Raw genomic sequence first — 15,118 nt, 5'->3', positions numbered from 1 at the left:
CAGATCATTCTATTTCTTTTCCTGTGTGTGTTTCCCCCCCCCCCTTCCCATGCTCTGTTCCTTTTTAAATGTTGCTCATTGGTCATTGAAGTGGATTTTTAGAAATCACACTTAGTAGAAGCATAGCTTCATGGGTAAGAATAAGTAGTCAAGGCATTTCTGCTTCGCAACAACAGCCAGAAATATAGAGGCTTTGCAAATGGCTCAGAAGTAAAGCATTGGCACCCTTCAGGAATTAAGGGGTTAACAATGCAGCTTGCACACGAGACAACAGCGGAGACAGTTCAGACATGTTGACCGCAAGGTCTTGAAGCTTTTGCAAGATTAGATAAAACAGGTACAGAAGCACCAACCACAAGCAATGGAACCTAGGGTTAAGTAAAACCACACGGGGAACAGTTAGACAGAAATGCAGATATGTGGTTTTACTAAGGGTCACAAAATAAAACAACAGGTTGACAATAAATATAGGTTGAAGGGGTTAAAATGAATCCTCTCAGAATTCAGACAGCCACCAGCAGAATTAAAATCAGAACAAAGGAGTGGGGTCATGTGAAGATGAACGAGAACTAAAAGAAACCAGGTGGCGATAAGAAATATCACAATAAAAATTGACTTACGTAAAAAGGCAAAACTAAACAAAGGACAGACTGAAAAGTGCTACTTTCTTATGTGAAAAACAAAGATAAGATGCAGCTGTGGGACAAGACAGAATGTGTGTGTTAAGCGATAAGAAATGTGCTGCTTTAGCTAAAATTGTAGACACAGCAGAATATAGGGGTCATGGGAATTTGACCAAAGGCATAGTAAGATGTAACTAACTTTTAACCACAAGCATGACTAATACTGAAAAGAACAAGTAAGCCATATGTGATCAGGTGATTATTGTAATACAATGTGATTGAATGAAAATAGAATGAAAAGCTGTACCAACCAAGAGAGAACGAGAAGGTTGTCACTAGACCGCGGGGTCTATGACCTTCTCCCAGAACGTTCTGTTAATAAACTGTGTACTTTCACTTTTACTTTAAGACAGACTCGAGTGAATTTATTTTTCAACAACATAGGCGAAAGGTCATTATGTGATGCGAGATAGGGAATCAGCCAATTAGCAAATCTGCACGCGGGCTTTAGAGCCTGCCACGGTTTTTGTATGCTTAAATACCGCAGACCAAAGACAATTGGAGGGACAGCCAGGAACGAGCTGCGGGGCTCTAAGCTGTCTCCCTGATCAGCCCATAGGTACCTCCGCGGACTGTCTGTATTGTACTGTTGAATAATTTTGTGTTCTTGTGTTTTAAATAAACTGCTTGGCTATTTTACCATTTACAGACTAGTGTGCGGATTTAATTAATTTTATTTCACCACAACAGTCATAACTTCCAATTTTCACAGAAGGTCTGAAACCAAAACAAACACTTGTCTGGTCTCTCCCCGGATGCTGCCTGACCCGCTGAGCGTTCCCAGCATTTTCTGTGCTTTTTCAGATTTCCAGCATCTGCAGTATTTTGCTTTTTGTTTGTATTGAAGGTTAAAGGTGAGAAGGATTGGCTGGTGGGTGAAACACTTTACTTGCAGTCCATCCAGGCATGGAAGAGGTGGTACAGATACGATGGGCTGAATGGCCTCCTTCTGTGCTGTATGACTCTATGATACTATGGTTATTGTAATACATACAATTTAATTGACAAATAATCTACTCACTATCTTAATAAACAAATTTGTAAAATATTCATAAAAGATAATTACAGCCAAGGAATGCATGATCTACGAATGAGCAAAGCCAGGCTAATAAATCTACCGAACTTTAAAGGAGTTTTATTTACTCACTGCTGCAGTTGCTAACAGAATTCCTACCGCTACAAAATGTAAAATAAATGTAAACGATTGTTATTCAGTTAATTTTGAGCAGAGTAGCGCTCCTGCCAACAGGCCAGTGGCCGCCATCTTCAATGTGCAATGACAGAGCAGACAGGAGCCGTCCAAATCACAGACTGACCCCAATTCCCAGGCAGATGATGCTGGTCACACCGACGGACCTGGAGGAGCGGGTGGTGGGACCACAGTCTAACAAAAACAAATAAAAGGGCAAAATGTGCAAAGATCTCTGGAGGGTTGAGGGTAAATATATTCTACTCTAAGTACCATTCTTTCAATGACTGATACTCTAACAGACATGTTTCACAATGCACAGAATCACCCACACTTGAGCCTTACTCTGTTACAAATGTGTTATCTCATTCTACACAGGAATTCAATTTAAATTATAGGTATTTTCAGATTCAGGCAGATCAGTGGAAAGGTTCAAATGCATTAAGCAGATCTTATCTGTCACAAAGCAGTTATAAGTAATTCTAATTCAATCTTGTTGATATGATGTAATATCAAAATTCAATTTAAAGTCATTAGTATTGCTATTAATTTTCAAACTGTTTAATTCTGATGCTCCGCATTAAGAAGCTGAATCTTCCTGCCACCACGCAGACGCAAGTTGATGTTGATGATAGAACCAGGCTTAATGCCGTAGTATTCCAGTGTGTGTCCATCTTCTAGTGGCCTCGACTGAAAGGTCAGGTAGTACTGGGCTGACCGAAGGTGCTCCAAAGATTCAACTTTATTTTTCAGACTAGAAACCTCATCAGTTGGCAATACATTAATTGTCAGGTTACGCCCATTACCTGAATCCTTGACAAATATCTCCATTGTGTTTGTCAGGAGTAGGTGGAGCTTTGCATCAAAGAATATTCCGGAATCCAACAAGGTTTTGTGGTCAATCAGAATGGTGTTATTAAACATCAGGCGCTGCTGGTGAGCTGGGATTTTCCTGTCTTGCTGGATTTCCTGTTTGATCATTGAGATGTTGTTGTAAATGTTGGCATTCAGGTGTAACGGGGACCCATCCAGGCCAATCACAGTGATTGCAAACTCCTTCACTGGCTGCGACAAGAAAAACACACAAGAGATAAAATGATGTACTTCTTTTATTTTGGGGGCTGGGAAAGACGCACACAGTCAGTTATGTCCTTTTTTATAAATACTCTGATAAATATATTTCCCTAATTGTCTTCCTGTCCTCTTCAGATTGGTTCTTGCTGGGGTGATAGCTACGCTCCAGTCCCTCACACAAGCGTCCTAGAACCATGCCTTCTGCCATATTGATTTAGTAAGGAGTAATGAGCCAGATTAAGTAAACAGCTTAATGGTGCGTGGACATTATATCAAATACCATCATAACATGATCGAGTTCAACATAGTGTTTGAAAAGGAGAAACGTGAAACGGCGACTAGGGGGGAATTTTTTCGAGGGGTCAGCGGGCGTGTTCGGTGGCAGGTCGGGTAGGAATTTTTTTTTTTTTGACAGAGGAAGAGGATAGCATACCAGAAATCCTAAAGAAAGTAATACTGAATCAGGGAAAGGGACTCAACAAAATTGACGTAAGCAAAATAACAGTAATGAAGAAAATAATGGCACCAAAGAGTGACAAATCCCCAGGACCAGATGGTTTCGTAGGTGAGCACATTGCAGATGCCGTAATTATAATCTTCCAAAGTTCTCTCGATACAGCAACCGTTGCTTTAGATTGGAAAATTGCATGTCACTCCACTATTTAAGAATGGCGAGACAGGGAAACCAGGGAACTATAGACCAGTTAGCCGAACATCTGTTGTCGGGAAATTACCAGAGTCTGTAATTAAGGATAGGGTGACTTGAAAATTTTCAGCTGATCAGAGAGAGCCAGCATGGATTTGTAAAAGGTAGGTCATGCCTGATGAACACGGCTGAATTTTTTGTAGAGGTGACTAAAGTAGTGAACAGGGGAATGTCTATGGATGTTATTTATATGGACTTCCAGAAGGCATTTGCTAAAGTCTCTCATAAGAGACTGTTAACTAAGGTTGAAGCTCATGGAATTGAAGGCAAATTATTGACCTGGTTAGGAAATTGGCAGAGCGGCAGGAGACAGAGAGTAGGCATAATAGGCAGGTACTCTAATTGACAAGCTGTGACTAGTGGAGTAACGCAGAGATCTATTTTGGAGCCTCAACTATTCACTGTATTTATTAACAACTTAGATGATGGGATAGAAAGACACATATCCAAATTTGCCGAAGACACAAAGATAGGTGGCATTGTAGGCATTGTAGATGAAAGCATAGAATTACAAAGAGATATTGGGAGATTAAGTGAATGGGCAAAACTGTGGCAAATGAATTTCAAGTAGGCAAATGTCAGGTCATCCACTTTGGACCTAAAAAGGATAGAACAGGGTACTTTCTAAATGGTGAAAAGCTAAAAACAGTGGAGGTCCAAAGAGACTTGGGGGGGTTCAGGTACATAGATCATTAAAATGTCATGAACAGGTACAGGAAATAATCAAAAAGGCTAATGGGATATTGGCCTTTATGTCTAGAGGACTAGAATACAAGGGGTTAGAAGTTATGGTACAGCTATATTAGACCACAACTGGAGTACTGTGAGCAGTTCTGGGCACCACATCTTAGGAAGGATATATTGTCCTTGGAGGGAGTGCAGCGTAGGTTTACTAGAATGTTACCCAGAGTCCAGGAGTTAAATTACGAGGAGAGATTACACAAATTAGGGTTGTATTCCCTGGAATTTCGAAGGTTAAGGGGTGATTAAATCAAAGCTTTCCAAGATATTAAGGGGAACAGATAGGGCAGATAGAGAGAAACTATTTCCACTGGTTGGGAATTCTAGGACTAGGGGGAATAGTCTAAAAATTAGAGCCAGACCTTTCAGGAGTGAAATTAGGGAACACTTCTACACACAAAGGATGGTAGAAGTTTGGAAAACTCTTCCGCAAACGGCAATTGATGCTAGATCAATTGTTAATTTTAAATCTGAGATTGATAAATTTTTGCTTAGCAAAGGTATTAAGGGAGATGGGGCAAAGGCGGGTATATGGGGTTAGGTCATAGATCTCATTGAATGGTGGAACAGGCTCGAGGGGCTAAATGGCCTACTCCTCCTATGTTGCTATGGTCAATCTTCATGTGTGAGCTTGGACAGTTAGTGTTGTTTGAGCATTCAACCAGTCTGATCCTGTACTTATCCAATGTCCACACACATATAATATATGGTCAATGGGAATCTCAGCTGATTCCTTCCCACCTCCATGTGGGGTGCTGAGGCCAGTTGTCACACTCCACAGTCACCCAGCTGAGATCCGTGACCTCAGTATAGACTGAGGATTGAACTTGGGGAGTTTCTGATTAGTGTGATTACTGTGGCTTTTCATATATCTTTAATACTTGACAGCTGTGCTATCATTACCAGCCCCGATAAAAAGAATAAAAGTTCCAATTGAGGATTGAGGTAAATAATGAGAACAATGTCCATTCACCCCTGACTTGAGTTCAAATCCATTCTAGACAGAAGGAACTCCTGGATCTAAAATCACAATTTCTACAATCTCTACAATCTACATTCCCTCGGATCAAAACTTCATCATTTATTAAAACCATTTTACCTGGACATTCCATGCTTGGACTCCAGAGACACATGGCATGCTCAGGCATTTCATGGCCTCATTTACCATCACGTGCCATCCAGTCGATGAAGCCACATTTCCTGTCGGATCAGCTGGATCAAGAATTATTGGTCTGAAAAATAAAACCGTACCAACAATGATTATTAAGCGTGGGCCTGGGTTTGCTGGCAAAATAACATTGGGGGCAAAATTCAGCTCCTTTACACCTGACGTTGGCACCTACGGAGCGCAAAGGGATTATCGCCTGGGGTTGGGGGGGGGGGGGGGGGGGTGGGGTGAAAAAAAACGCCTCCTGTAAAACTCAGCGGGGCGTTGCGGAGGTGCTACCCGATAGCGGCGCACCCCTGCCCGTACAGCCCCAGTCCGCCGCATCTCCGGCGATGATGTCATCACCGTGCGAGGCTACCTCTTCGCTCCCCGCCCTGTGGCAGAAATTCGGCTGCGCCACGTGCAACTGCCACGAGCGGAGTCAGCACCGCGCTCGCGGGTCAGTAGTTAAAGGGGAGGGGCGGCCTCAACCCGACATAATGGAAGCAGGATTGAAGGGATTCAAATAGGAACTGATGCAAGAGGTGAATGCAGAGTTGTGTGGTGACAATATGTTTGAGGACCTTAGAATGGAAAGGGAGGCGAGCGTTGGGTTGGTAGATAGAGACTGCAAGGGCACAAAGGTGGAATTTCTGAGGGGGTGATTACGGCAGTTTTGAAAAGTAGGGAAACAATGCCAACTCATCTGATCCATTAATAATGTCAGCAAGCAGTGTGCCAAAGAAAGTTAGTTTTGTGTTTAGGAGTAGGTTGGATGGAGCCGGTTATGGTGAGTAGGAGATAGGCTTCATGTATTAGATGAGTCTAGTGAGAGCTAACCCGGAGAAGTTGAGCCACATGGAGTAGGAGCTGGATGAGGTGAAAACTTGGGGAAGGTCACGTAGAGGAGAAGGCGGTTGGAGATGGAAAATTCTATGAGGTCCTTGCACTTGGCATTGGAGGAGTCAATGGAGGGAGGTAGAGAAAGGTGTCTGAACAGATGGTTTATTATTGAGGAGACTGTGAGTTGTTTTGGGGCATCTTGAGGATGTGATAAAGCTCAATATTAATGCCAGTTCTGTTCATTGTACCCATCTGTACAGCAGGTCAGAAGGAGGTTAATATAAACTAAAAATACTGGAGCAGCTATAATTGGTCTAGTTTCAAACGTGGTTGAAGATTTTACCTGTTGGCACAGAGTTTCTTTATTAAAAAGTCTGCAATGACTTTATTATTGACATTGTAGTACTCGGTCCAGTAGATGCACAGCTCCCGATATCTGCAGATCAGTTCAAGGACTGTCCGGAACCCTTCAGCCATGACAAATCTCTCCTGCCCACTGCCTTTCTCCCAGGCATAAATAGTCAGCAGCTCCACTGCATACTTAGCAGGCAGGCGCACTCCGGCTCCCAGCTCAGATCTCCGTGGCTTGACACACTAGAGAAAATTGTTGACAAATATAAATACACAAATGTAGTATTAAACGTATTCTCCAGTCCTCCCCGTCCTGTATTTTTGTTTCTATATATTTAAGCTTTATTATTCTTCCGAGACCACACAACTTCCCTGAGAGTACAGGCTGGGGCTATACCCAGACCAAAGCTGCCATTTAAGCATCCCCCAAGACCACAAGATCAGCTCAGAGTGGCCTCATTCCAACTTCTTCTCCTTCCATAGGATGAAATCCATAATCTCTGCTCATCATCCCCCCACAACTGTAAGGCCGAGAACAGAAACTCTCCATGTGGAAATTGCAGACATGAACCTATAGAATAGTTTGTTGGAGTGCCAGGATTCCAAAGAAAGAAAGAAAGAACTTGGATTTATATCACACCTTTCACAACCTAAAGATACTCTAAAGAGCTTCCCAGTCATTAAGTATTTTGAAGTGTAGTTGCTGTTGTAATGTAGGGAAAGGCAGCAGGCAATTTGCACACAGCAAGATCCAACAAACAGCAATGTGATAAATGATTAAATAACTTGTTATTGGTGGTGTTGGTTGAGGGTAAATGTTGGCCAGAACTCCTTGCGCTTCCTCAAATAGTCCCTTGGGATCTATGACGTCCACCTGAGAGGGCAGACAGGGCTTTAGTTTAACATCTCACCTGAAACACACTGGGGTAGAAATTCACATCGGCCCATCTTCTGGCCTGAAATAGGCAGCATGCTGGGAGTGTGTGCCAGAAACCGGAACGGAGACACAATCGAAAATTGGCCTCGGGCCTTATCAACATATTGCCGGCAAGCGGCAGATGCCAATCCGGCATCGAACGGCAGCTCGCGGGTTCCACGAGAATGCAGTTAGGCCTGCTGCCTCTCCAGCAACAGCCATCAGGTAGGTCCTGGAGGAGGGGGCGGGAGAACGGGGAAGGATGGGGGTGTTGCGCCGGCCAGAGTCCTCAGCAATGCTGTGGAGCTGGGAGGAGCACTCCTGCTCCCTGGCTCTACGTAAAGAGAAGTGTCAAAAAAATGTACTTACATTGAGGCTGCAAGTAGCACCAAACAACTGAGGGGAACAGGCCCGATGGCTGCTCCGCTCAGCGCTGACCAATTGCATTAAAGGTCCTTAAACAGGAGTTTATTCAAGGTGCCGAACATCTGTTTAAGGCTGATCTCCAGGACAGCTGAAAATTGCCAGAAGACATTATGGCGTCAGAGCTACTTCAGGCGTCCTTGGGATGCAGGGCATAGCCTGGTGAAATTGGTCACTTTGTCCCTATTCTCCACCCAGAAAACAAGCACAAGGAGGACCAATTTATACCCCATCATTTTTCAATCGATTTTTCAACAATTAATTATCTTTTGTTTGATGTTCTTTTGCGGTGAATGCTGGAGTCCCCGGGCACTGGAAGATTGGATGCAGCTTTTGGCTCTGAATAGGAGGAGACTGATCAAACTTGCCATGTGCAGGTTCAAAGAAACCAAGAAGGTCACTCATTCCACGACACAATGTTGAGGAACTGGGTGAACTGTAAAAGATTTAAGGATAAAATCCCTGGTCCTCGCTCTCAATGGGAATATAGGAACAGGAGTAGGCCATTCAGCCCCTCGAGCCTGTTCCACTATTCAGTGAGATCATGGCTGATCTGCGACCCAACTCCACATACCCACCTTTGGCCCTGATCCCTTAATACCTTTGGTTAACAAAAATCTATCAATCTCAGGTTTAAAATTAACACTTGAACCAGTATCAATTGCCATTTGAGAAAGAGTTTTCCAAACTTCTACCACCCTGTGTGTATAGAAGTGTTTCCTAATTTCACTCCTGAATTTTTAGACTATGCCCCCTAGTCCTAGACTCCCCAACCAGCGGAAATAGTTTCTCGCTATCTGCCCTATCAGTTCCCCTTAATACCTTAAAAACTTTGATCAAATCACCCCTTAACCTTCTAAATTCCAGGGAATACAACCTTAGTTTGTGTAATCTCTCCTCGTAATTTAACCCCTGGAGTCCTGGTATCATTCTGGTAAACCTACACTGCACTCCCTCCAAGGACAATATATCTTTCCTAAGGTGTGGTGCCCAGAACTGCTCACAGTGCTCCAGGTGTGGTCTGACCAGGGCTTTATATAGCTGTAGTATAACTTCTACCCCCTTGTATTCTAGTCCTCTGGATATAAAGACCAGCATTCCATTTGTCTTTTTGATTGTTTTCTGTACCTGTTCATGACATTTCAATTATCTATCTAAGCACCTGGAGCCCCCAAGCCTCTTAATACCTCCACTGTTTTTAAACTTTTCACCATTTAGAAAGTACCCGTTTTAGGTTGAAAGTGGAGGGCCTGACATTTGCCTACATTGAAATCCATTTGCCATAGTTTTGCCCATTCACTTCATCTATCAGTATCTCTTTGTAATTTTATGCTTTCATCTACACTGCCTACAATGCCGCCTATCTTTGCGTCATCAGCAAATTTGGATATGTTCACAAGAGGTGCAGATCAAAGGATTGCGGCTCAATCTCTGACCTCTACTCCCTTTGAACATAGCTCCACCACAGAGCATGGGATCAGGAAATTAGTCTTTAATTTCTTTGATCAGGATCTGGTATAACCTGTGTTCAACCTAAGCCAGAAGATGTACAGGAGCTCTCCCCTTCCTCCACATTCCTTCCAACAGTTTTGAGCAAAGCCAGATTCCAGCAGAGGAGAAACAAGAACCTTCAATGATTCCAAATACTGACCCGAATCCTCCCATAGTCCGCCAAGGATTAACAATTGCCCCGTTCCCCAGTCACTCACCTGTTTGTACCAATATTTCAGCAGCCGAATCAAGTCTTTGACTTTTGAAGGATGCCGCTTCACAAATTTTCTCTGAAGTTCAGTAAAGCAGGGAGAAAATTCCCCGTGTGGAACTTCATTTGCGCTCACAAAATTGATTAGTTTGAGATGGGCTTCATTTGCACTGTCCGCTCCCACTGCAAGAAATAAAATGATTAATGAACAACAGCTTACTGTGGCTCCAAGTAGTTTTGAAGACAAGTACTTAGTGCGAACAGTTAATTTAGCTCATCAATCAAATAGACCATGTATACCCGCATTTTAGTGGATGACCCCCATTTATTTAATCTCTCTCTCTCCTCCAAGTCCCAATTAGGTGTCTATAGATCTCGTTCCATTTCCACATTTGACCAGATCCAAAGTATCTGCTAATATATTTAGATCTGGCAGCAAACAAGTGTGTCTGCAAGTAGAGCAACTCATTCTCTAACCTTTCCTCCTTCCCTGTTGGAAGATATTTGCTTGCCGATAGCCCTTGATTATGTTCGATATCAATGACGTATGGTGAGCATTAACGTAATCTAATATGACAGCTAATGTTAAAGCCACTAAGTAAGAGTGCTGTAGTATTTGAGCCAATTGGAGCAAGAAGGTCCCAGATTTCAGTGCTGATCTCAGCATGGGCCGCAGTGAGTTACTACAGAAGAGCTCAGAGTCTCTGGGTTGGGAAGAGAAACAAAATGTTGCAGGTTTTTGACTCCTGATCACTTCCCAGAGACCCCTTCTGGAAAGTGGACCGTGTGTGGTCATCAGATGTAAACAGGGTTTTGTTCCCCCGCTCTCCATGGCCAAATAGGCTGTTGACATTCTTGTCTTGGTATGAAGAATGATCAGCTGGGAAAAGTACCACAGCACTTTTAGTGGCCAAGGAACTGAATCACTTTCTCTAGAAACAGAGGGAAAAGGTAACAAAATTCAGACATTACCTTAAAAAACATTAATAATAAGAAATAGGAGCAGGAGTAGGTCATATGACCCGTCGAGCTGTTCAATAAGAAGATTACGGCTAAACTTCTACATCAACCCCGCTTTCCCACCCTATCCCCATATCCCTCAATTCGCTTAGTGCCCAAAAATCCAACGACCTCAGTCTTGAATATTCGCATCGTCTGATTACTGGTTAGATTCACTTTCAGAATTAGCAGCCTAGACTTCCCATCAGCATCATTTTAATACCAAACTGGCTTCATGCCAGTGTTAAAATAATGCCAATCAAAGAACTTAAGCTAATATCCCTCATTACTTCTCGTGCGAAGGGTCGCCATGTGTCTGACAGGCTATTGCACCTGATTCACTCATAGTGCATTGTAACATTCTTCCTTAGCATTAACTAAATATGGAACTCAACCGTTGCATCATCTTCACTAGGAACGGGACATGTGATGGAGCAAAGCGGATAAGGTCCACTCTCGTCCCGTCTTTCGTGATGAGTAGCAGAGGCTCATGGAAGAATTTAAATTAAATGAGTTTTAATGATAAGGGCAGGTGTCTTATAACATGGATATCAATTCTTACTTAATGCATCAAAGGCTGGCAAAACATCAAACTCCACAATGTCTGAAGTCTTCTTCTTCGATTTCAGCGCGAAGCTCATCGATTTTGGTGGGATGCTGTTCAGTGTTACACTGATACTGATATCACGGATCTCATATGCAATGCTTGATGAGCACGTTTCCAGTACTTCTCGAATTCCCTCAAGAATTTCATGCCTGGTGTCTCTCTGCTCCTGGAAACTCTTGAAACAGCTGAGGAAGACGACCAGATCCGCATCTGAGCCATTTCTTAAAGCTGTTCCTTTCCCTGATGACCCGCCCTGAGGAGAGGAAGAACAGACAATTATTTCTGACTATTTCAGCTACTGGTGAACTTAACCATTCAAGAAATCTTGCACAAAAAAATGATCGCATTGATTCTCTTCAGTCTTGAACAGTCATAGAGACAATATCTGTATCGTTGCTTTGGGCTCTGAATTAGCATTGATACAATTTTTTGTTGCCATTTTCTTTCCTCTTTGCCTTAAGACACTGACTCTTGATGGGACACAGTTCCACAAGCACTTCCTCAATTCCCCTAAGCGGCCATTCTTCATGTGTGATCTTAGACCGCACGTGTCAGCATCACAGCCCAATCTTGTCCTCACTGGAGGAATACACGTGCAGGCTTTCCAGCAAGGGTGACTGGAAAGTGAGCAGGAGTGGGATCCATGGGCTGATAGTTGCATTCTTGTCTGGAGTGTTTTGGTCACTTTTAACACCTGCATCTGTTTTCAAAATGAGTGATGTTGCCATAATTGGGGATTTTTTGGAGGGTTGGCTTAATCCCTTGCATTTCCCATATTAGCCACTGACAGAGCCAGTGCCAAGTCAGAATCTGCCAAAAAACATACCGTTTAAGCATGAGAATAAAATCACACGATGCAAACTAGGGCTCTTGATACCTGTCATGGTGACCTTATTCAAAGGGAACAGACTCCAATCAGGGTGATGCCACTAAATACCACCGAGCTGTGGTCTGCTCTCTCCTCCATCCCTTCTACATACAAGAGTTTGTGTGACAGACTCACTATGTTGTTTTTTCATTGCAGCTGACTGGAGATAGGATGAATGGAGGCAGCATTGGGAGGGATGGTGGGGTGAGAGGGGAGTGTATTGAGGGAGCAATACTCACATCCTTTCCCAAATGGTTAAGTATATTTTATTGATAAATAACCTGAAATTTGTATTTTAAATAACACAAAGTACAATATTGCTTTAGATTAACAAAATACTTTCAAAGCATGCTGGCCATTTAAAGAAACAAAAGTATGCTGATTATGAGAGGAGCTGATTATGAGAGGAGCAGATTTAAAGCACACTGTACTTCGAGTGAATTACTTCTAAATGCCGATCTTTAAGAGGAGCAGATTTAAAGTGAACTTTCTCTTTAACAGAGGTACATCTAAAACCACTGAAACTTTAAAACAAGCAGATCAAAAACATTCTCTCCTTTCAGGTAAAGCATCCCCAACTGGCCGAGATTTTTAGGAACCGTTTATGGCACAGAATTCACAGGAAATTTTGGCGATCCCACCCAGCCCCGTTAATTTGGGCGAGGCACTGCAGGCAGCTGGTCCCACGGTTAGTCTGCACCGTCCGGAGAGGAGGAGCCAAGTGTAGAAAACGTAATGTTTAAAATAATTAAAAATGAGTAATCACATCAGAAAACACCTCCATTCATAAACAAGGGAAGGTATCTGATAGTTTAAATAGTAAGTTACTATTAACTATTCTCCATCGAAAATAAAATAACTTACTTTAACGGCTTTGATTACTTTGATCTCAGGTTGGTTGATAAAACACTGATTCCTTAAAAATTCACAGATCCTGTGCACGGCGTTCCTCACTTCAATGTTAAATTCATTCGGCTCCAGGTTAGTTTTAATGAAATCCTCCAACCTCCTGGGGATAGTTGTGTATAACTCCATCGTTCCAGCTTTCACTGAAGTGAGGTTGGAGTGACAACACCCCCTTATAAAGCAGCTGCTAACCCCTCCTTCAAATATCTAATTTCCATTTCCTCGGAAGCTTGACTCATAGCTTTCGGTTTCATTTCTTCAGGTGCCAAAGCAGTCTGTAAATGTCACATGACACTGACGCTGGTCACGAGCTAATGGAAAATATTATTGTAGCTTTCTTCCTTCCCACACCGAACTGCTTTTTTCCAGTTCTGACAAAAGGTCTTCAACCTGAAACGTTGGCTCAGTTTCTCGCTCCACGGATGCTGCCCTGGCCTTACTGAGCTTTTCCAGCGTTTTCTGTTGTTATTTCGGATTTCCAGCATCCGCAGTATTTTGCTATCGTCATCAATTTTTTTTCCCCTGGTCCTCTAGGGTCATAAGAACATAAGAACATAAGAAATAGGAGCAGGAGTAGGCCAATCGGCCCCTCGAGCCTGCTCCGCCATTCAATAAGATCATGGCTGATCTGATCCTAACTGCCAATCCACTATCACAGAACCATCTCCTGAATCTAACAGAATTAGACACACGAAATAGGAGCAGGATCAGGCTACATGGCCCCTGGGCCCGCTCCGCTACCCACAGGGCCATGACCGATCCGAACCTAGACTCATGTCCAAATTCCTGCCCGCTCCCCGTAACCCTTAATTCCCTTTACTTCTAGGAAACTGTCTATTTCTGTTTTAAATTTATGTAATGATGTAGCTTCTACAGCTTTTTGGGGCAGCATATTCCATGGACCTACCACACTCTGAGTGAAGTAGTTCCTCCTCATCTCAGTTTTGAAAGAGCAGCCCCTTATTCTAAGACTATGCCCCCTAGCTCTAGTTTCACCCATCATCGGGAACATCTTCCCCGCATCCACCCGATCCAACCCCTTCACAATCTTATATGTTTCAATAAGATCGCCTCTCATTCTTCTGAACTCCAATGAGTAGAGTCCCAATCTACTCAACCTCTCCTCATATGTCCATCCCCTCATCCCCGGGATTAACCGAGTGAACCTTCTTTGTACTGACTCGAGAGCAAGTATGTCCTTTCTTAAGTATGGACACCAAAACTGTACGCAGTATTCCAGGTGCGGTCTCACCAATACCTTGTACAACTGAAGCAATACCTCCCTATTTTTATATTCTATCCCCCTAGCAATGAAAGCCAATATTCCATTGGCCTTCTTAATCACTTGCTGCACCTGCATAGTAACCTTTTGAGTTTCGTGCACCAGGACCCCCAGATCCCTTTGTACTTCAGTACTTTCCAGTTTCTTGCCATTAAGATAATGAGTTTGTAATCTGGGCTGACATTACAGCGTGGCCCTGCAGGAGAAACTGCCAAGCAGGCATATCTCTGAAAGGAAATTTGTTGGAAAGCTTCTAACTGTAAAGTCTGAACCCCTCCCACTGCACTGATGACATGCCCACCTTCAGAGGAGGACTGCAGCCATAGGGCTAAAAATTGGAAACGGTCTAAAAACAGACGTGGGGTTCGTGGTGCGCGATTAACCCAAGCCCGTACAATGTAATGAAGGCAGGACGCATACTTCATGCTGCCTGTTGATTATAATGATAGTGGTGTAATGCGCTGTTGAGTGGCTGCACGCTCCGAAGGGGGCCCAACTTAGTGCAAGGCTAGCACCAATTAAAGCCAGCCTGCACCTCTTAAAGGGGAGGCGTATTCTGGCCACAGCAAGTACTGGAAGTTATTGTAGAGGAGTGTGAGAGGGCTCCCAGATTTTCGGATGCAGCACTCAAGGCCCTGGTGCAGGAGGTGGAAAAGAGGAGAGATGTCCTGTGTCCACAGG

General features: G+C 43.3%; 2 protein-coding genes across 2 annotated transcripts in view; both read right to left on the bottom strand.

Annotated features, from left to right (window-relative positions):
- LOC147104243 (polyubiquitin-like) overlaps positions 1-15,118 on the bottom strand; it is a 115,158-nt gene that overhangs the window by 40,319 nt on the left and 59,721 nt on the right. The gene's annotated exons all lie outside the window — the stretch shown is intronic.
- LOC147104245 (2'-5'-oligoadenylate synthase 1-like) lies at positions 1,342-13,410 on the bottom strand. The gene is made up of 6 exons (XM_085961421.1): positions 13,114-13,410; positions 11,337-11,634; positions 9,783-9,958; positions 6,727-6,977; positions 5,493-5,625; positions 1,342-2,937 (listed from the first exon to the last, which is right to left on the bottom strand). Exons 1-6 carry the CDS (start codon positions 13,282-13,284, stop codon positions 2,434-2,436), a joined length of 1,533 nt encoding a protein of 510 aa, XP_085817547.1. The 5' UTR covers positions 13,285-13,410; the 3' UTR covers positions 1,342-2,433.

This window comes from Somniosus microcephalus, chromosome 19, assembly GCF_052327205.1.
Source record: "Somniosus microcephalus isolate GS21.2 chromosome 19, FLI_Smic_1.0, whole genome shotgun sequence".
NCBI classification, from domain to species: Eukaryota; Metazoa; Chordata; class Chondrichthyes; order Squaliformes; family Somniosidae; genus Somniosus; species Somniosus microcephalus.
The sequence above is the reverse complement of the archived record's forward strand: the minus strand, read 5'-3'. Positions and strand labels throughout refer to the sequence as shown.